Here is a 22,644-nt window from a genome sequence, read left to right on the forward strand (position 1 = left end):
GACACAGTAAGGGAGTGTGGAAGAGGGAGGCAGACACAGTGAGGGAGGGTGGAAGGGGGAGGCAGACACAGTGAGGGAGGGTGGAAGAGGGAGGCAGACAGTAATGGAGGGTGGAAGGGGGAGGCAGACAGTAAGGGAGGGTGGAAGGGGGAGGCAGACACAGTGAGGGAGGGTGGAAGAGGGAGGCAGACACAGTGAGGGAGGGTGGAAGGGGGAGGCAGACAGTGAGGGAGGGTGGAAGAGGAAGGCAGACAGTAAGGGAGGGTGGAAGTGGGAGACAGACAGAGTGAGGGAGGGTGGAAGAGGGAGGCAGACAGTAAGGGAGGGTGGAAGGGGGAGGCAGACAGTAAGGGAGGGTAGAAGAGGGAGGCAGACAGTAAGGGAGGGTGGAAGGGGGAGGCAGACAGTAAGAGAGGGAGGGTGGAAGAGGGAGGCAGACACAGTGAGGGAGGGTGGAAGAGGGAGGCAGACACAGTGAGGGAGGGTGGAAGAAGGAGGCAGACAGTAAGGGAGGGTGGAAGGGGGAGGCAGACAGTAAGGGAGGGAGGGTGGAAGAGGGAGGCAGACACAGTGAGGGAGGGTGGAAGAGGGAGGCAGACACAGTGAGGGAGGGTGGAAGAGGGAGGCAGACAGTAAGGGAGGGTGGAAGGGGGAGGCAGACAGAGTGAGGGAGGGTGGAAGAGGGAGGCAGACATAGTGAGGGAGGGTAGAAGAGGGAGGCAGACAGTAAGGGAGGGTGGAAGGGGGAGGCAGACATAGTGAGGGAGGGTGGAAGGGGGAGGCAGACATAGTAAGGGAGGGTAGAAGAGGGAGGCAGACATAGTGAGGGAGGGTGGAAGGGGGAGGCAGACATAGTGAGGGAGGGTAGAAGAGGGAGGCAGACATAGTGAGGGAGGGTGGAAGGGGGAGGCAGACATAGTAAGGGAGGGTAGAAGAGGGAGGCAGACATAGTGAGGGAGGGTAGAAGAGGGAGGCAGACTTAGTGAGGGAGGGTAGAAGAGGGAGGCAGACATAGTGAGGGAGGGTGGAAGGGGGAGGCAGACATAGTGAGGGAGGGTGGAAGGGGGAGGCAGACATAGTGAGGGAGGGTGGAAGGGGGAGGCAGACATAGTGGGGGAGGCTGGAAGGGGGAGGCATACACAGTGAGGGAGGGTGGAAGGGGGAGGCAGACACAGTGAGGGAGGGTGGAAGGGGGAGGCAGACACAGTGAGGGAGGGTGGAAGGGGGAGGCAGACACAGTGAGGGAGGGTGGAAGGGGGAGGCAGACAGTAAGGGAGGGTGGAAGAGGGAGGCAGACACAGTGAGTGAGGGTGGAAGGGGGAGGCAGACACAGTAAGGGAGGGTGGAAGAGGGAGGCAGACATAGTGAGGGAGGGTGGAAGGGGGAGGCAGACACAGTGAGGGAGGGTGGAAGGGGGAGGCAGACACAGTGAGGGAGGGTGGAAGGGGGAGGCAGACACAGTGAGGGAGGGTAGAAGAGGGAGGCAGACTTTGAGGGAGGGTGGAAGGGGGAGGCAGACACAGTGAGGGAGGGTGGAATGGGGAGGCAGACACAGTGAGGGAGGGTGGAAGGGGGAGGCAGACATAGTGAGGGAGGCTGGAAGGGGGAGGCATACACAGTGAGGGAGGGTGGAAGGGGGAGGCAGACACAGTGAGGGAGGGTGGAAGGGGGAGGCAGACACAGTGAGGGAGGGTGGAAGGGGGAGGCAGACACAGTGAGGGAGGGTGGAAGGGGGGGGCAGACAGTAAGGGAGGGTGGAAGAGGGAGGCAGACACAGTGAGTGAGGGTGGAAGGGGGAGGCAGACACAGTAAGGGAGGGTGGAAGAGGGAGGCAGACATAGTGAGGGAGGGTGGAAGGGGGAGGCAGACACAGTGAGGGAGGGTGGAAGGAGGAGGCAGACACAGTGAGGCAGGGTAGAAGAGGGAGGCAGACATAGTGAGGGAGGGTAGAAGAGGGAGGCAGGCATAGTGAGGGAGGGTGGAAGGGGGAGGCAGACAGAGTGAGGGAGGGTGGGTGGAAGGGGGAGGCAGACACAGAGAGGGAGGGTGGAAGGGGGAGGCAGACACAGTGAGGGAGGGTGGAAGGGGGATGCAGACAGAGTAAGGGAGGGTGGAAGAGGGAGGCAGACACAGTAAGGGAGGGTGGAAGAGGGAGGCAGACACAGTGAGGGAGGGTGGAAGGGGGAGGCAGACACAGTGAGGGAGGGTGGAAGAGGGAGGCAGACAGTAAGGGAGGGTGGAAGGGGGAGGCAGACAGTAAGGGAGGGTGGAAGGGGGAGGCAGACACAGTGAGGGAGGGTGGAAGAGGGAGGCAGACACAGTGAGGGAGGGTGGAAGGGGGAGGCAGACAGTGAGGGAGGGTGGAAGAGGAAGGCAGACAGTAAGGGAGGGTGGAAGGGGGAGACAGACAGAGTGAGGGAGGGTGGAAGAGGGAGGCAGACAGTAAGGGAGGGTGGAAGGGGGAGGCAGACAGTAAGGGAGGGTAGAAGAGGGAGGCAGACAGTAAGGGAGGGTGGAAGGGGGAGGCAGACAGTAAGAGAGGGAGGGTGGAAGAGGGAGGCAGACACAGTGAGGGAGGGTGGAAGAGGGAGGCAGACACAGTGAGGGAGGGTGGAAGAAGGAGGCAGACAGTAAGGGAGGGTGGAAGGGGGAGGCAGACAGTAAGGGAGGGAGGGTGGAAGAGGGAGGCAGACACAGTGAGGGAGGGTGGAAGAGGGAGGCAGACACAGTGAGGGAGGGTGGAAGAGGGAGGCAGACAGTAAGGGAGGGTGGAAGGGGGAGGCAGACAGAGTGAGGGAGGGTAGAAGAGGGAGGCAGACATAGTGAGGGAGGGTAGAAGAGGGAGGCAGACAGTAAGGGAGGGTGGAAGGGGGAGGCAGACATAGTGAGGGAGGGTGGAAGGGGGAGGCAGACATAGTAAGGGAGGGTAGAAGAGGGAGGCAGACATAGTGAGGGAGGGTGGAAGGGGGAGGCAGACATAGTGAGGGAGGGTAGAAGAGGGAGGCAGACATAGTGAGGGAGGGTGGAAGGGGGAGGCAGACATAGTAAGGGAGGGTAGAAGAGGGAGGCAGACATAGTGAGGGAGGGTAGAAGAGGGAGGCAGACTTAGTGAGGGAGGGTAGAAGAGGGAGGCAGACATAGTGAGGGAGGGTGGAAGGGGGAGGCAGACATAGTGAGGGAGGGTGGAAGGGGGAGGCAGACATAGTGAGGGAGGGTGGAAGGGGGAGGCAGACATAGTGGGGGAGGCTGGAAGGGGGAGGCATACACAGTGAGGGAGGGTGGAAGGGGGAGGCAGACACAGTGAGGGAGGGTGGAAGGGGGAGGCAGACACAGTGAGGGAGGGTGGAAGGGGGAGGCAGACACAGTGAGGGAGGGTGGAAGGGGGAGGCAGACAGTAAGGGAGGGTGGAAGAGGGAGGCAGACACAGTGAGTGAGGGTGGAAGGGGGAGGCAGACACAGTAAGGGAGGGTGGAAGAGGGAGGCAGACATAGTGAGGGAGGGTGGAAGGGGGAGGCAGACACAGTGAGGGAGGGTGGAAGGGGGAGGCAGACACAGTGAGGGAGGGTGGAAGGGGGAGGCAGACACAGTGAGGGAGGGTAGAAGAGGGAGGCAGACTTTGAGGGAGGGTGGAAGGGGGAGGCAGACACAGTGAGGGAGGGTGGAATGGGGAGGCAGACACAGTGAGGGAGGGTGGAAGGGGGAGGCAGACATAGTGAGGGAGGCTGGAAGGGGGAGGCATACACAGTGAGGGAGGGTGGAAGGGGGAGGCAGACACAGTGAGGGAGGGTGGAAGGGGGAGGCAGACACAGTGAGGGAGGGTGGAAGGGGGAGGCAGACACAGTGAGGGAGGGTGGAAGGGGGGGGCAGACAGTAAGGGAGGGTGGAAGAGGGAGGCAGACACAGTGAGTGAGGGTGGAAGGGGGAGGCAGACACAGTAAGGGAGGGTGGAAGAGGGAGGCAGACATAGTGAGGGAGGGTGGAAGGGGGAGGCAGACACAGTGAGGGAGGGTGGAAGGGGGAGGCAGACACAGTGAGGGAGGGTGGAAGGGGGAGGCAGACACAGTGAGGGAGGGTAGAAGAGGGAGGCAGACTTTGAGGGAGGGTAGAAGAGTGAGGCAGACAGTAAGGGAGGGTGGAAGAGGGAGGCAGACATAGTGAGGGAGGGTAGAAGAGGGAGGCAGACAGTGAGGGAGGGTAGAAGAGTGAGGCAGACAGTAAGGGAGGGTGGAAGAGGGAGGCAGACAGTAAGGGAGGATGGAAGAGGGAGGCAGACATAGTAAGGGAGGGTAGAAGAGGGAGGCAGACAGTGAGGGAGGGTAGAAGAGGGAGGCAGACAGTAAGGGAGGGTGGAAGAGGGAGGCAGACAGTAAGGGAGGGTAGAAGAGGGAGGCAGACAGTGAGGGAGGGTAGAAGAGGGAGGCAGACAGTAAGGGAGGGTGGAAGAGGGAGGCAGACAGTAAGGGAGGGTAGAAGAGGGAGGCAGACAGTAAGGGAGGGTGGAAGAGGGAGGCAGACAGTAAGGGAGGGTAGAAGAGGGAGGCAGACAGTAAGGGAGGGTGGAAGAGGGAGGCAGACAGTAAGGGAGGGTAGAAGAGGGAGGCAGACAGTAAGGGAGGGTGGAAGAGGGAGGCAGACAGTAAGGGAGGGTGGAAGAGGGAGGCAGACAGTAAGGGAGGGTGGAAGAGAGAGGCAGACAGTAAGGGAGGGTGAAGAGGGAGGCAGACAGTAAGGGAGGGTAGAAGAGGGAGGCAGACAGTAAGGGAGGGTGGAAGAGGGAGGCAGACAGTAAGGGAGGGTGGAAGAGGGAGGCAGACAGTAAGGGAGGGTAGAAGAGGGAGGCAGACAGTAAGGGAGGGTGGAAGAGGGAGGCAGACAGTAAGGGAGGGTGGAAGAGGGAGGCAGACACAGTGAGATAGTGAAAAGAGACGTGAATAACATCCATATGACACTAAACCTACGTTCTCTCTTTCCCACTCCTTTTCTCTGTCTCTCTCTCACACCCCTTTAACACACACACACCTATGTTCATGCCGAAGTTGACTCTGTTGTCTACATCGTCGGCCCAGACGGGGGCAGGGAGGGGGTGGAACAGCACTGGGAACACACCCCTCAGCAGCTGGGCCTGACGTGCCACCTGGAGACAGAACACACACACTGCATCAGTCCACCCAAACTAACAGCCTTTACCTTTACCCTGAGGGAGGCAGGTAACAGCCCCACTCTACAGGCTACAACCACATATCAAACAACAATCCTAAACCTAACCTTAGGGGTTGTGACTCGTAGAGTGGGCCAGTATTCTATCTCACCTGAGGACTTCTTGTTACCGCGACGATGGGACAGCGTGGGCGATACCGGGACAGGAGCTGGGCTGACCTGGGAGAGAGAGAGGGATAGAACGAGCAGAAAGGGAGAGGGTTGGAGTCAGTGAGCATGTGTGTGTTTGCATGTACAGTACGTGTGTATGTGTGCGTGTATAACAACATACCTGCCAGTAGTAGTGAGTACTATGACAGCTCCAGCACAGCATTTGAAGGAGGATTCTACAGCCCCTATAGCAGTGACCTCAGTAGGGTCATTGGACAGAGGGGTCAGACGGCGAAGCGCCTCAAACAACTGCTGTTGGAAGATGGCTGCCTCCGCCTCCCTGCAGATCTGTAGGTGTGTGTGGTGTGGTGTGACAGAGATGGCGGGGGAATGGTTAAAGGGATAGGTCACCGCAAAATCTAAGTTTGTCAGACATTTTGATTCCTTGAAAGTGTCCTACAGCCCAACTCTCCATATTTGATAGGCAGCAGGTAGCCTAGCGATTAGAGCGTTGGGCCAGTAACCAAAAGGTCGCTAGTTTGAATACCCAAGCCGACAAAGTGAAAAATATGTCGATGTGCCCTTGAGCCAGACACTTAAACACCCTAATTGCTCCAGGGTCGCCGCTGATAATGGCTGGCCGTGACCCCACTCTCTGAGGGTGTCTCAGTGGGAGTTGGGATATATCGAAAAACACATTTCCAATTTACACATCTATAATACACAAATATAAACACCCACCAAATGATTATTTAATAGAATGGACTTTCTACTCTCCACACACTGACCGAGTGCATCATGGCCACAGACTCGACAGGGAACAGTCCTTTAGCCGTCACCCCAGAGAGCATCACACAGTCGGCTCCATCCAACACTGCGTTAGCTACGTCACTGCTCTCTGCACGCGTAGGCCTGGGGTGGGCTACCATGCTCTCCAACATCTACCACACACACACACACCGTTACCGCCGTTACACACATCAGCACACAAGGGATGTGGTTGGGCAACATGAGAGAAGACACTGAGAATAGAATGGGTAGAGTGATGGGGAGGGATGGTTATTGATATTCGTGAGACTCCACACAGAGTCTAGCCATATGAGTCAATATGAAGGAGACAGAGAGAACATGAGACCGAGGAGTGTTTGTGTCCGTGTCTATGTGTGTGTGTCTGTGAGAGACAGTATCTATGTTATCATCATTATATTTTGTGTCCTGTTGCTAATATCCTATGTAACACATCCCAACTGCGTGTGTATGTTGTTTGGCCCTGTCCCGCTCTTCATGCCCTGAAGTATTTATGTGTGTGTGTGTGTGTGTGTGTGTGTGTGTGTGTGTGTGTGTGTGTGTGTGTGTGTGTGTGTGTGTGTGTGTGTGTGTGTGTGTGTGTGTGTGTGTGTCTGCTTGTGTGTGTGTGCATTTTGGCCTTTTATAGAAAAACCTGCTATTATGCTGTCACTCTGAGTCAAGAGCTGTACCATACAACACACTCAACATGGTTCCAGGAGTGTGTGAGTATGTGTGTGTGTGTGTCCTCTGACCTGTGTGGTAACACAGATAACACAGATTACAGATTCTGTTAACACAGATAACAGGCTTGCCAGCGGAGTTGCAACGTCCGATCATCATCTTCTGAGCGATGAAGACTTTCTCTGCAGGGATCTCTATGCCCAGGTCGCCCCTGGCAACCATCACCCCATCACTCTCCGCCAGGATCTCCAAGAAACTGAGAGAGAGAGAGCGAGAGAGAGAGGGAGGGAGAGGGAGAGAGAGAGGGAGAGAGAGAGAGAGAGGGAGGGAGGGAGAGAGAGGGAGGGAGAGAGAGGGAGAGAGAGGGAGGGAGGCAGAGAGGGGGGGAGGAGAGAGAGAGGAAGGGAGGGAGGAGAGAGATGGAGAGGGGGAGGATAGGAGGAGGAAGGAGAGAAGTAGACATGACTTATGATGACATATTCATATACAGACAGCCATATGGGTGATGTATCATAGATATATAATATCCAGATCCTATATAGTTCTGACACATCCTCATCCATCACTCTGCTGTCAGCTGTCAGTGATAGATCTAGATCTATAACATCCAGACGTGGTTATCAGTGACGTGGTTATCCATCACTTCGCTGTCAGTGGGAATGTGTCTGTTATGATAGCAGAGATACAATATAATGTTCTATTTAATTCCGTGGTTACGATACTGCAGAGTGGTTTTATATGTATTTATTAAGGATCCCCAGTAGTTCCTGTCAAGGCAGCAGCTACTCTACCTGGGGTCCAAACAAGATGAAGGCAATTACTTCACCATTTAAAATAAAACAGTACACCCTACAACACATTATTACACCACTACTCTACCACTACATACACTACCTTACCAAAAGTATGTGGACACCTGCTTGACAAACATCTCATTCCAAAATCATGGACATTAATATGGAGTTGGTCCAGCCTTTGATGCCATAACTGTCTCCACTCTTCTGGGAAGGCTTTCCACTAGATGTTGTAACATTGCTGCGGGGACTTGTTTCCATTTAGCCACAAGAGCGTTAGTGAGGTCGGGCACTGATGTTGGGCGATTAGGTCTGGCTCGCAATCGGCATTCCAATTCATCCCAAAGGTGTTCAATGGGGTTGAGGTCAGGGCTCTGTGCAGGCCAGTCAAGTTCTTCCACACCGATCTTGACAAACCATTTCTGTATGGACCTCGTTTTGTGCACGGGGGTATTGTCATGCTGAAACAGGGAAGGGCCTTCCCCAAACTGTTGCCACAAAGTTGGAAGCACAGAATCATCTAGAATGTCATAGTATGGTGTAGCATTACGATTTCCCTTCACTGGAACTAAGGGGCCTAGCCCAAACCATGAAAAACAGCCCCAGACCATTATTCCTTCTCCACCAAACTTTAAAGTTGACACTATGCATTCTGGCAGGTAGCGTTCTCCTGGCAGCCGCCAAACCCAGATTAACCCGTCAGACTGCCAGATAATGAAGCGTGATTAATCACTCCAGAGAACGCGTTTCCACTTCTCCAGAGTCCAATGGCGGTGAGCTTTACACCACTCCAGCTGACGCTTGGCATGGCGCATGGTGATCTTAGGCTTGTGTGTTGCTGCTTGGCCATAGAAACCCATTTCATCATGCTCCCGACGAACAGTTCTTGTGCTGACGTTGCATCCAGAGGCAGTTTGGAACTTGGTAGTGAGTGTTGTACCTGAGAACAGACAATGTTTACGCGCTACGCATGGTCCTGTTCTGTGAGCTTGTGTGGCCTACCACTTCGCAGTTAAGCCGTTGTTGCTCCTAGACGCTTCCACTTCACAATAACAGCACTTACAGTTGACCGGGGCAGCTCTAGTGGGGCAGAAATTTTACAAACTGCCTTATTGAAAAGGTGGCATCCTATGACGGTGCCACGTTGAAATTCACTGAGCTCTTCAGTAAGGCAATCCTACTGCCAATATTTGTCTATGGAGATTGCATGGCTGTGTGCTCAATTTTATACATCAGTCAGCAACTGGTGTGACTGAAATAGCCGAATCCCCTCATTTGAAGGGGAGTCCACATACTTTGTATATACACTACCAGTCAAAAGTTTGGACACACCTACTCATTCAAGGGTTTTTCTTTATTTTTACTATTTTAATAATAGTGAAGACATCAAAACTATGAAATAACACATATGGAATCATGTAGTGACCAAAAAGTGTAAAACAAATCCAAATATATTTTAGATTTAAGATTCTACAAAGTAGCCACCCTTTGCCTTGATGACAGCTTTGCACACGCTTGGCATTCTCTCAACCAGATTCACCTGGAATGCTTTTACAACAGTCTTGAAGGAGTTCCCACATATGCTGAGCACTTGTTGGCTGCTTTTCCTTGACACTGCAGTCCAACTCATCCCAAACCATCTCAATTGGGTTGAGGTTGGGTGATTGTGGAGGCCAGGTCATCTGATGCAGCACTCCATCAATCTCCTTCGTTGTCAAATAGCCCTTACACAGCCTGGAGGTGAGTTGGGTCATTGTCCTGTTGTCACGTTCGTCGTTTGGTTGAAGAGAGGAGGACCAAGGCGCAGCGTGATAAGAATACATTCTTCTATTTATTTAACGAAACAAAGAACACTTAAACAAACTATGCAAAACAACAAACGAACGTGACAGAATAACCCACCACAACTGGACCAAGCAGCGTGAAAGGAAGGAACAGCGCTTTGTGGAGCAATGGACTTGGGAGGAAATATTAGACGGCAAGGGACCATGGGAACAGCCGGGTGAATATCGCCGCCCCAAGGCAGAGCTGGAGGCAGCGAAAGCCGAGAGGCGGCATTATGAGGAGCTAGCTCGGCAGCGCGGCTGGAAGCCTGAGAGGCAGCCCCAAAAATTTATTGGGGGGGGGGGCAAGTTCAGGTAGGAGACCTACGCCAACTTCCCGTGCTTACCGTGAGGAGCCGAAGATGGAACCAGAGCCAGTCGGCGTGGAATTGGAGGTGAGCAAGGGGAGTGAAACAGAGACTGTGAAGGAATTAATGGGGTATTGGAGGAGAGTGAAATGAGGGAGTTGCTGTGTTGGTGCATGAGACACGCCGTGGTGCCGGCGCCACGAACCAGGCCTCCAGTTCCAGCACCCCGCACTCGCCTTGAGGTGCGTGTCCCCAGCCCAGTACCACCAGTGCCAACACCACGCACCAGGCTTCCTGTGCGTCTCCAGAGCCCTGTACGCCCTGTTTCTCCTCCCCGCACTCGCCCTGAGGTGCGTGTCCTCAGCCCGGTACCACCAGTGCCGGTACCACGCACCAGGCATCCAGTGCGTCTCCAGGGTCCAGTACTCCCTGTCCCTGCTCCTCGCACTCGCCTTGAGGTCCGTGTCCCCAGCCCGGTACCACCAGTTCCGGCACCACGCACCAGGCTTATAGTGCGCCTCGGCAGTCCAGTATGCCCTGTTTCTTCTCCCCGCACTCGCCTTGAGGTGCGTGTCCCCAGCCCGGTACCACCAGTTCCGGCACCACGCACCAGGCCTACTGTGCGCCTCCAGGGTCCAGTATGCCCTGTTCCTGCTCCCCGCACTAGCCTTGAGGTGCGTGTTCCCAGCCCGGTACCACCAGTTCCGGCACCACGCACCAGGCCTACTGTGCGCCTCCAGGGTCCAGTATGCCCTGTTCCTGCTCCCGTCTGTACAGCGCCGCCTGAGCTGCCCGTCTGTCCAGCGCCGCCTGAGCTGTTTGTCTGTCCAGCGCCGTCTGAGCTGCCCGTCTGTCCAGCGCCGCCTGAGCTGCCCGTCTGTCCAGCGCCGCCTGAGCTGCCCGTCTGTCCAGCGCCACCTGGGCCGCCCGTCTGTCCTGAGCCGTCAGAGCCGCCCGTCTGTCCTGAGCCGCTAGAGCCGCCCGTCAGTCAGGAGCCGCCAGAGCCGCCCACCAGTCAGGAGCCGCCAGAGCCGCCCGCCAGTCAGGAGCTGCCAGAGCCGCCCGCCAGTCCGGAGCTGCCTTTCAGTCCGGAGCTGCCCGTCAGTCCGGAGCTGCCCCTCAGTCCTGAGCTACCCCTCAGTCCTGAGTTGTCCTTCAGTCCGGAGCTGCCCCTCAGTCCTGAGCTACCCCTCAGTCCTGAGCTGTCCCTCAGTCCGGAGCTGCCCTTCAGTCCGGAGCTGCCTTTCAGTCCTAAGTTACCCCTCAGTCCGGAGCTGCCCGTCAGTCCGGAGCTGCCCTTCAGTCCTGAGCTGCCCCTCAGTCCGGAGCTGCCCCTCAGTCCGGAGCTACCACTCAGTCCGGAGCTGCCCCTCCGTCCAGTGGCGCCCTCTACGATGGTCTTCAGTCCGGGACTCTCTGCAAGGGTTCCCGCTCCAGAGGCGCCACCAAAGCGGGTAATGACTATGGTGGAGTGGGGTCCACGTCCCGCACCGGAGCCGCCGCCGTAAGAAGGCCCACCCGGACCCTCCCCTTCTGTGTCAGGTTTTGCGGCCGGAGCCCGCACTTTTGGGGGGGGTACTGTCACGCCCTGACCTTAGTTATCTTTGTTTTCTTTATTATTTTGGTTAGGTCAGGGTGTGACATGGGGGATGTATGTGTTTTGTCTTGTCTAGGGGTTTTGTATGTTTATGGGGTGTTTCACTTGTCTAGGTGTTTGTATGTCTATGGTTGCTTAGATTGGTTCTCAATTAGAGGCAGCTGTTTATTGTTGTCTCTGATTGGGAACCATATTTAGGCAGCCATATTCTGTTGGGTATTTCATGGGTTATTGTCTATGTGTAAGTTGCCTGTGTCTGCACTTTTCGTATATAGCTTCACGTTCGTTTTGTTGTTTTTTGTATAGTTTGTCAAGTGTTCTTCGTTTCGGTAAATAAATAGAAGAATGTATTACTATCACGCTGCGCCTTGGTCCTCCTCTCTTCCTCCATACGACGAACGTGACACCTGTTGAAAAACAAATGATAGTCCCACTAAGCGCAAACCAGATGGGATGGCGTATCGCTGCAGAATGCTGTGGTAGCCATGCTGGTTAAGTGTGCCTCGAATTCTAAATAAATTACTGACAGTGTCACTAGCAAAGCACCCCCACACCATCACACTTCCTCCTCCATGCTTCACGGTGGAAACCACACATGTGGAGATAATACGTTCACCTACTCTGTGTCTCACAAAGACATGGCGGTTGGAAACAAACATTTCCACCGGTCTAATGTCCATTGCTCGTGTCTCTTGGTCCAAGCACGTCTCTTCTTATTATTGGTATCCTTTAGTAGTGTCCTTTAGTCCTTTTCTTTGCAGCAATTCGACCATGAAGGCCTGATTCATTCAGTCTCCTCTGAACAGTTGATGTTGAGATGTGTCTATTACTTGAACTCTGTGAAGCATTTATTTGGGCTGCAATTTCTGAGGCTGGTAACTCTAATTAACTTATCCTCTGCAGCAGAGGTAACTCTGGGTCTTTCTTTCCTGTGGCGGTCCTCATGAGAGCCAGTTTCATCATAGCGCTTGATGGTTTTTACGACTGCACTTGAAGAAACTTTCAAAGTTATTGAAATTTTATGGGTTGACTGACCTCCATGTCTTAAAGTAATGATGGACTGTCATTTCTCTTTGCTTATTTGAGCTGTTCTTGCCATAATATGGACTTGGTCTTTTACTAAATAGGCCTATCTTCTGTATACCACCCCTACCGTGCCACAACACAGCTGATTGGCTCAAACGCATTAAAAAGGAAAGAAATTCCACAAATGTACTTTTAACAAGGGACACCTATTAATTGAAATGCATTCCAGGTGACTACATCCTGAAGCTGGTTGAGAGAATGCCAAGAGTGTGCAAAGCTGTCATCAAGGCAAAAAATGGCTACTTTGAAGAATATAAAATATAAATTATATTTTGATTTGTTTAACACTTTTTTGGTTACTGCATGTTTCCATGTGTGTTATTTCATAGTTGTCACACCCTGATCTGTTTCACCTGTCTTTGTGCTTGTCTCCACCCCCCTCCAGGTGTCGCCCATCTTCTCCATTATCTCCAGTGTACTTATACCTGTGTTCTTTGTTTGTCTGTTGCCAGTTCGCCTTGATCATAGTTTTTGATGTCTTCACTATTATTCAACAATGTAGAAAATAGTAAAAATAAAGAAAAGCCTTGGAATGAGTAGGTGTGTCCAAATGTTTGACTGGTACTGTATACTGTAGTGTATCTATAATACAAAATGTATAATACCACAATAAAACAATATTACAACATTACAATGTATGTGTGTGTAGAGTGCGTGTGTTAGCGTGTCTGTGCGTATGCGTTTGTGAGTGCCTGTGTGTGTGTCTCTTCACAGGCCGCGTTGTTCCATAAGGTATCTGATTTTACTGCTTGCTTGAGTTATTTGATGTGGAATAGCTCCATGTAGCCATGGCTCTATGTAGTACTATGCATTTCCCAGAGTCTTTTCTGAACTTGGGGACTGTGAAGAGACCCCTGGTGGCAATGGCATGCCTTGTGGGGTATGCATGGGTGTTTGAGCTGTGTGCATGTCATTTGAACAGACAGCTCCGTGCCTTCAACATGTCCATACCTCTCACAAAGACAAGCAGTGATGCAGTCAATTGCTCCTCTACTTTGAGCCAGGAGAGATTGACATGCATGTTATTAAAGTTAGCTCTCTGTGTACATTTAAGGCCCAGCCATGCTGCTCTGTTCTGGGCTAACTAATTTGCCTATGTCCCTCTTTGTGACACTTGGCCATACAGTATGACTGAGCAGTAGTCCTGGTGCTATAAAACCAGAGGCTGTAGGACTTGTTTTGTTGATAGCGATGTCAAGAAAGCAGAGTCCTATCATGCAGCCTCAGAATGTATTTCAAATCTAAACATATAGCCCAACAGTTGTATTACAACTAAAGTTGCACAAATAACTCTAAATTAAGCATATAGGAGGATCAGATTCTTTGTTAACCGTTCAACACAGAATAGCCACAATTGTTTGTAGAAAATATCCATTCTATTTTATTGAGCTATGTTCAATTGTATTCTTCATAATGCCAAGGGATTCTAAGCAAATCTTGTCTGCTAAATGAACTAGTGTAGCCCATAGCCACATGGCATAGCCAGATCAGGGCCTAACATTAGGACAACTCAAGAGTATGCTATTCTGTTCTTCTTAAATAGACTACATTTTCTTCATATCATGATTCTTTAGACCTGCCTAAAATAAATAATGGATTTATTGTGAATGTGTAGGCTATATTTAATATATTTATTCAACTTTTTAAAATGTAGATGTTCCAAAGGTCTGCATCAGTGGCTTGTAGGCTGTGTGTAGAAGCCAGGAGATGCAAAACGTGTTTATGTGTCACGGCCGTCGTTGAAGGAAGACCAAGGTGCAGCGTGGTCGGCGTACATTTTCTTTTATTATAAAAATGACGACGAACATGTCACGCCCTGACCTTAGAGATCCTTTTTATGTCTCTATTTTGGTTGGTCAGGGCGTGAGTTTGGGTGGGCATTCTATGTCTGGTGTTCTATGCTGTTCTATGTTTTGTATTTCTAGGTGTTTGGCCTGGTGTGGTTCTCAATCAGAGGCAGCTGTCTATCGTTGTCTCTGATTGAGAACCATACTTAGGTAGCCTCATTCCCACCTGTGCTTGGTGGGTAGTTGTTTCCTGTTTTGTGTTGTTGCACCTTTCGGGACTGTTTCGTTTCGTTCACTCTCTTTGTTGTTTTTTGATATTCGGTGTTCAGTTTATTTAATTAAATTAATCATGAACATGTACCACGCTGTGTTTTGGTCCACTCCTTCTTCCCAGGACATTCGTTACAGAACTACCCAACACCAAAGGACCAAGCAGCGTGGTGGGTAGTTGTTTTCTGTTTTGTGTGTCTTCACCTTACAGAACTGTTTCGTTTTTTCGTTCTTGCTCTTTGTTATTTTGTTCAGTGTTCAGGTTATTTATTCTATTAAAATATGAACACTTACAACGCTGCACCTTGGTCCTCTCCTTCCAACAGCCGTTACAGAACAAAACAATAAACACTACAAAAACAAACCGTGAAGCTAAAGGCTATGTGTCCTAAACAAAGTCAACTCCCCACAAAGACAGGTGGAAAAAAGGGATACCTAAGTATGGTTCTCAATCAGAGACAACGATAGACAGCTGCCTCTGATTGAGAACCACACCCGGCCAAACACAAAGAAATAGAAAACATAGAAATAAAGAAACTAGAATGCCCACCCTAGTCATACCCTGGCCTAACCAAAATAGAAAATAAAAACCTCTATGGCCAGCGCGTGACAGTATCCCCCCAAAGGTGCGGACTCCGGCTGCAAAACCTGACTCTAAAGGGGAGGGTCTGGGTGGGCTTCCTTTACGGCGGCGGCTCTGGTGCGGGGCATAGACCCCCCTCCGCCTCTGGCTCCCCCCACTTTGGTGGCGCCTCTGGTGCGGGGACCCTCGCCGCCGACCCCGGACTGAGGACTCTCGCCGCCGACCCCGGACTGAGGACCCTCGTAGCGGGCCCCGGACTGAGGACCCTCGTAGCGGGCCCCGGACTGGGCACCCTCGCTGCGGGCCCCGGACTGGGCACCCTCGCTGGGGGCCCCGGACTGGAGGCCGTCGCTGGAGGCTCCGGTCTAGAGGCCATCGCTGGAGGCTCCGGACTGGAGGCCGTCGCTGGAGGCTCCGGACTGGAGGCCGTCGCTGGAGACTCTGGACTGGAGGCCGTCGCAGGATCATCACTGCAGGCTTCTTGCCATGGATCATCACTGGAGGGTTCTTGCCATGGATCATAACTGGAGGCTTCTTGCCATGGATCATCACTGGAGGCTTCGTGCCATGGATCATCACTGGAGGCTTCGTGCCATGGATCATCACTGGAGGCTTCTTGCCATGGATCATCACTGGAGGCTTCTTGCCATGGATCATCACTGAAGGCTTCTTGCCATGGATCATCACTGGAGGCTTCGTGCCATGGATCATCATTGGAGGGAGGAGACGTATGGGCAGTCTGGTTCGTTGAGCTGCCACAGGGCTCACCAGGCTGGGGAGACATACGGGAGGATTAGTTCTAGGCGCAGGCACAGGCACAGGACTCACCAGGCTGGAGAGACATACAGGAGGCCCTGTCCTAGGCAGAGGCACCGGATACACTGGGCCGTGGAGGCGCATTGGAGGTCTTGAGCATAGAGCCTGCACAACCCGTCCTGGCTGGATGGTCATTTTCGCCCTGCAGATGCGGGGCGCAGGCACAGGACGTACTGGGCTGTGCAGATGCACCGGAGACACAGTGCGCAGAGCCGGCGCAGGATATCCCGGGCCTTAGAGACGTACCGGCGGCCAGATGCGCTGAGCCGGCATCCTCCGACCTGGCTGGATGCCCACTCTAGCCCGGCCGATTCGGGGAGCTGGAAGGTAGCGCACCGGGCTGTGCACGCGCACTGGAGACACCGTGCACTCCACCGCATAACACGGTGCCTGACCAGTACGACGCTCGCCACGGTAAGCACGGGGAGTTGGCTCAGGTCTCCAACCTGACTCAGCCACACTTCCCGTGTGCCGCCCCCCACATTTCTTGAAGCTGCCTCTCTGGCTTCCTTACTAGCCGAGTCCCTTCGTAACGCTGCCGCTCTGCTCTTGCTGCCTCCAGTTCCTCCCGTGGACGGCGATACTCCCCAGCCTGACTCCAGGGTCCCTTACCGTCTTGGATCTTCTCCCATGAATCTTGGACACGCTGCTCCTCCTTACCATGCTGCTTGGTCCATTGTTGGTGGGAAGTTCGTCACGGCTGTCGTTGAAGGAAGACCAAGGTGCAGCGTGGTGAGCGTACATTTTCTTTTATTATAAAAATGACGCCGAACAAAACAATAAACACTACAAAACAAACCGTGAAGCTAAAGGCTATGTGCCCTAAACAAAGTCAACTCCCCCACAAAGACAGGTGGAAAAAAGGGCTACCTAAGTATGGTTCTCAATCAGAGACAACGATAGACAGCTGCCTCTGATTGAGAACCACACCCGGCCAAACACAAAGAAATAGAAAACATAGAAATAAAGAAACTAGAATGCCCACCCTATTCAAACCCTGGCCTAACCAAAATAGAGAATAGAAACCTCTCTATGGCCAGGGCGTGACATTATGTTAATTATCGGTACAATTGATGCTAAACATGTTTATGTCAATTAAAGGTCAATTACAGTGAGACTGGCAGTTATTTGCTTGACAATCACCAGCTGACAACATTTCATGACCGCCAGAGCCCTAGGTATGCCCGACTACCTGGATTATGTTGGAGAGTCTTCCATTAAAGAACACCCTCTGTGTTCTGTTAGACAGGTACCTCTAATCCACAGTATAGCAGGGGGTGTAAAACCATAACACAGATGTTTTTCCAGCAGAACATTATGATCTATAATGTTAAAAGCTGCACTGAAGACTAACCAAACAGCTCCCACAATCTTTTTAGTATCAATTTCTCTCAGCCAATCATCAGTCATTTGTGTAAGTGCCCTTACCTATAAGCATGCTGAGTCAGTTGATCATTTGTTTACTGTGAAATAGCATAGTATCTGGTCAACAACAACAACAAACATTTTTAGATTTCCTACTCTGAATCCTTCCTCTATTTTAGCTGGTAGAGCATACAACTTGGGGCGGCAGGTAGCCTAGTGGTTAGAGCGTTGGACTTGTACCCAAAAGGTTGCAAGATTGAATCCCTGATCTGACAAGGTAAAAATCTATCGTTCTGCCCCTGAACAAGGCAGTTAACCCACTAGGCCGTCATTGAAAATAAGAATTTGTTCTTAACTGACTTGCCTAGTTAAATAAAGGGGGAAAACCTTTCAGGAGTATGGTTGTCTTGTCTTACTGTATGTACTGTAGATTATAGAATCTTATTCTTAGAGATACAGAACGAGTCATGTGGTTACAAGGCCAATGGCAGGTATTGACAGCAGGGTATCCATCTACTGAGGCTGAAGATACACGCTGTTCATGTGTAAATCTGAGACTGTAAAGCTACTCATTCAATGAAAGTTATTCTATTCATGTTGCTGACTGTGTGTGTCTCTTCCTCTATCTCTTCTCCTCCACACACACTCACTTATGTACTCCCTGGCGACTCTCCACCTTGCTGATCACCTTGATGTCCTTTCCGAAGGGCCCCAGGGCCCGCCGGACCTCCCTGACATCCTGGCCACAGCGGATGAAGCTGGCGAACACCATGTCCACCCCCTGGGCCACGCCGAACCTCAGGTCCCCCTCATCACGCTCACTCACAGCGGGCATGTCCACCAGGTCACACCCCGGCAGGTTGACCCCCTTACGGCTGCCCAGAACACCGCCACTCTCTACCAGTGCCTCCACCCAGTCTGGACCTGGAGAGAGGAGAGAGGGAGAGAAGGAAGGGAGGTCATGAGAACAGATCATGAGATAGAAGTAGAGAATGTTTATTTGTTTATGGCTTGTCTATCTCCAGGACTGTGCAGTATGATCATGTACAGTGGTTCTTCCTTTAAAAGTTGCGGCATACTGCAGCACAGCTTGCGGGATGCCACAGAATTCTATGGCACATTATTTAAGTGTCAGCCATTGTTGCCAGAATAACGCAATTTACCACAATCATCTACCATAAACGGTCGTGACATAAACTCAAAACTTTTAAAGGAAGAACCACTGCATGTGTAACCAACACTGTATCTCCAGTAATGTGTTTAGATGCAGTATGTTTGTTTGTGTGTGTGTGTGTGTGTGTGTGTGTGTGTGTGTGTGTGTGTGTGTGTGTGTGTGTGTGTGTGTGTGTGTGTGTGTGTGTGTGTGTGTGTGTGTGTGTGTGTGTGTGTGTGTGTGTGTGTGTGTGTGTGTGTGTGTGTGTGAGAATGTGTGAGTGTGTGTGTTAAAATGTGTTACCTGTCTCCAGGACTTTTAGTCCGATGAGTCCGTCGTCGATGTAGATCCTTCCTCCTTTCTCCAGGACCTGAGGCAGACTGGGGTAGTCCACCCAGATGACGTTCCCATCCGTACTGTCCCTGTCCCCCTCCCCTGTCACCACATGCACACTGGCCCCACGCTCCAGCTCCACCTCCTGCTCTGCAGTCTACACACACAGAGAAACACAGAATAACACACACATCTTAACTTCTGTCATTTAGCAGACTCTCTTTTCCAAAGCTACTCACAGTTAGTGCATTCATGAAGCTAGGCAGAATTTTTATGTTTGGAAAAATACTGTTCCCAATGTAAGCTGCCTATTTCTCAGGTCCAGATGCTAGAATATGCATATAATTGACAGAGTAGGATAGAAAACACTCTAAAGTTTCCAAAACTGTCAAAATATTGTCTGTGAGTATAACATAACTGATTTTGCAGGCGAAAACCTGAGGAAATCCAACCCGGAAGTGCCTTTTATTTTGAAAAATCACTGTTCCATTGCCTGCCTTTCGTCCATTTAAAGGGATATCAACCATATTCCTTTTCCAATGGCTCCCTCAGGGTGTGAACAGTCTTTAGACATAGTTTCAAGCTTTTATTCTGAAAAATGAGCGAGATTTATCAAAACGCGGATGTCGTCAAGCCTTGATGACCTGCCTAAGGCTGTGGAATACTGAACATAACGCGCCAAACAAATGGAGGTTTTTTGATATAAAAATAATCTTTATCGAACAAAAGGAACATTTATTGTGTAACTGGGAGTCTCGTGAGTGCAAACATCCGAAGATCATCAAAGGTAAGCGATTCATTTTATTGCTTTTCTGGCTTTCGTGACCAATCTACATTGCTGCTAGGTGTTCTTAATGTTTTGTCTAGTGATCGATAAACTCACACAAACGCTTGGATTGCTTTCGCTGTAAAGCATATTTTCAAAATCTGATATGACAGGTGGATTAACAACAAGCTAAGCTGTGTTTTGCTATATTGCACTTGTGATTTCATGAATATAATCTTTTTTAGCAATCTTTTTTAAAATTTGGCGCTCTGCAATGCAGCGGTTGTTGATGAAAATGATCCCGCTAAAGGGATCTGTGCGTCAAGAAGTTAAGATAGCTAGGTGAGACAACTACGCATCACAGTCATATAGTAAGTAAAACTTTTCCTCAATAAAGTAGCTATCAGCAAAGTCAGTGCTAGTAAGAAATGGCATGCAGACATGCACACACACACACACATGCACACACACACACAGGCTAGACATTGCCTTATCTTCCTCACACATAGAACACATAGAATGTAGCAGACACTTCATTTCTAAAGTATATTGAATGGGCCCGTCCTATAGCTCCTCCCACCAGCCTACTCTGGTGCCCAAACACTTGTCCTGTTCTGATGCTGAGAAAGCATCTTTCTCACTACTGTTGATACTGTTGCACAATCTGTGTCTGTGTCCAGGATAGGACACCCCCAAAACAACCAGCATGGTCAGTCAACACTGGTCACACTCTCCTGGTCTGTTGACCCTCACCCTAAACTGGACTACTGACCAGTCGGGATGTAGGGAATGTAAGCCCATTGGATAGAATGTTAAGTAGTGATGAAATGCTGGCTTACCCCTCGAACCAGGCCTGTGCGTATTTCAGGGCCTTTGGTATCCAAGGCGATGGCTACTGGCCTGTAATATAAAGGGTCAGTGGTTATGGTCTCGACCGCCTCCCGGATGTTCTTGATGGTCTCACCATGGTACTGAAGGAGGGAGACAGGGAGAGAGAGAAAGAGAAAATCTGTTACTAAACTGATATGATTGACAGTTGTGTCAGATCAGTGATTACTTGCGAGACAGGTTATGACAGAGACAAACAAACCTCATGAGAGCCATGAGAGAAGTTGAGTCGAGCGATGTTCATTCCTGCCTTCACCATCTCCTGCAGTTTGGGGATGGAGCGAGACGCAGGCCCTGAGAGAGAGAACAAGAGACAACAGAGACCATGGGTTGTCCAGCAGTTCATTGGTCAATCAATCCACTTTGATACATCATCAATAGTGCAGTCAGTGGGGTGCCAATCACCAATACCCAGCCTGCCAGCCAACACCACACCAACCTAGATCTACTGAGCTCCAACCCCTAGCCCATACAGTTCTACCCTAGGTCAACTCTGCCTACCTATACTGTCCCTACATTTAGCAGGCACTCTAATCCAGACAGACACATAGTAGTGAGTGCAGTGATTCTCATACTTTTTTGTTCATGTTCCCCGTGGGAATCTAAACCACAACCCTGGCATTGCAAACACCATGCTCTACCAACTGAGCCACACGGGTCTACCTACACACGCTACACAAAACAAAAGGTTATTTAACTCACTGATGGTGCAGCTGATTGGTTATTTAACTCACTGATGGTGCAGCTGATTGGTTATTTAACTCACTGATGGTGCAGCTGATTGGTTATTTAACTTATTGATGGTGCAGATGTGGTTATTTAACTCACTGATGGTGCAGATATTGTTATTTAACTCACTGATGGTGCAGCTGATTGGTTATTTAACTCACTGATGGTGCAGCTGATTGGTTATTTAACTCACTGATGGTGCAGCTGATTGGTTATTTAACTCACTGATGGTGCAGCTGATTGGTTATTTAACTCACTGATGGTGCAGCTGATTGGTTATTTAACTCAATGATGGTGCAGCTAATTGGTTATTTAACTCACTGATGGTGCAGCTGATTGGTTATTTAACTCACTGATGGTGCAGATGTGGTTATTTAACTCACTGATGGTGCAGATGTGGTTATTTAACTCACTGATGGTGCAGATGATTGGTTATTTAACTCACTGATGGTGCAGATGATTGGTTATTTAACTCACTGATGGTGCAGATGTGGTTATTTAACTCACCAATGATGAAGCTGATTGGTTATTTAACTCACTGATGGTGCAGATGTGGTTATTTAACTCACTGATGGTGCAGATATTGTTATTTAACTCACTGATGGTGCAGATGTGGTTATTTAACTCACTGATGGTGCATATGTTGTTATTTAACTCACTGATGGTGCAGATGTGGTTATTTAACTCACTGATGGTGCAGATGTTGTTATTTAACTCACTGATGGTGCAGCTGATTGGTTATTTAACTCACAGAGGGTGCAGCTGATTGGTTATCTAACTCACCAATGGTGCAGATGTGGTTATTTAACTCACTGATGGTGCAGATGTGGTTATTTAACTCACTGATGGTGCATATGTTGTTATTTAACTCACTGATGGTGCAGATGTGGTTATTTAACTCACTGATGGTGCATATGTTGTTATTTAACTCACTGGTGGTGCAGATGTGGTTATTTAACTCACTGATGGTACAGATGTTGTTATTTAACTCACTGATGGTGCAGCTGATTGGTTATTTAACTCACCAAGGGTGCAGCTGATTGGTTATTTAACTCACCAATGGTGCAGATGTGGTTATTTAACTCACTGATGGTGCAGATGTGGTTATTTAACTCACTGATGGTGCAGATGTGGTTATTTAACTCACTGATGGTGCAGATGTTGTTATTTAACTCACTGATGGTGCAGCTGATTGGTTATTTAACTCACCAATGGTGCAGATGTGGTTATTTAACTCACTGATGGTGCAGATGTGGTTATTTAACTCACTGATGGTGCAGCTGACAGCTTAACTCACTGATGGTGCCATGCTGGCGTCCAGCTGCTGGTTCTGGATGAAGGAGTCTGGGAGGGGCATGACGTCAGAGTAACGTCTGATACGAGCTAAGAGAGAGAGAGAGAGAAATGTCTATGTTTTTTTTAAACTTTTGTGAGCGTAATGTTTACTGTTAATTTCTGATGGTTTATTTCCATTTTAGTTTTTTGTCTATTCCACTTACTTTGGTAATGTAAACCTTTTGAGGTGTGTGTGTGTGTGTGTGTGTGTGTGTGTGTGTGTGTGTGTGTGTG

The 22,644-nt window shown here is 50.5% G+C and overlaps 1 protein-coding gene across 1 annotated transcript in view; it reads right to left on the reverse strand.

Annotated features, from left to right (window-relative positions):
- Positions 1-22,644, reverse strand: part of LOC120036192 (pyruvate kinase PKM-like) — a 48,696-nt gene that overhangs the window by 8,740 nt on the left and 17,312 nt on the right. The window contains exons 6-11 of the mRNA XM_038982670.1: positions 17,857-18,130; positions 6,892-7,033; positions 6,096-6,248; positions 5,489-5,655; positions 5,310-5,376; positions 5,020-5,134 (exon numbers count right to left, since the gene is read on the reverse strand). Of these exons, the coding sequence (XP_038838598.1) occupies positions 5,020-5,134; positions 5,310-5,376; positions 5,489-5,655; positions 6,096-6,248; positions 6,892-7,033; positions 17,857-18,130 (918 nt within the window). The remainder of the gene's footprint in view (positions 1-5,019; positions 5,135-5,309; positions 5,377-5,488; positions 5,656-6,095; positions 6,249-6,891; positions 7,034-17,856; positions 18,131-22,644) is intronic.

The sequence above is a fragment of the Salvelinus namaycush genome, unplaced genomic scaffold (genome assembly GCF_016432855.1).
Source record: "Salvelinus namaycush isolate Seneca unplaced genomic scaffold, SaNama_1.0 Scaffold1237, whole genome shotgun sequence".
NCBI lineage: Eukaryota > Metazoa > Chordata > Actinopteri > Salmoniformes > Salmonidae > Salvelinus > Salvelinus namaycush.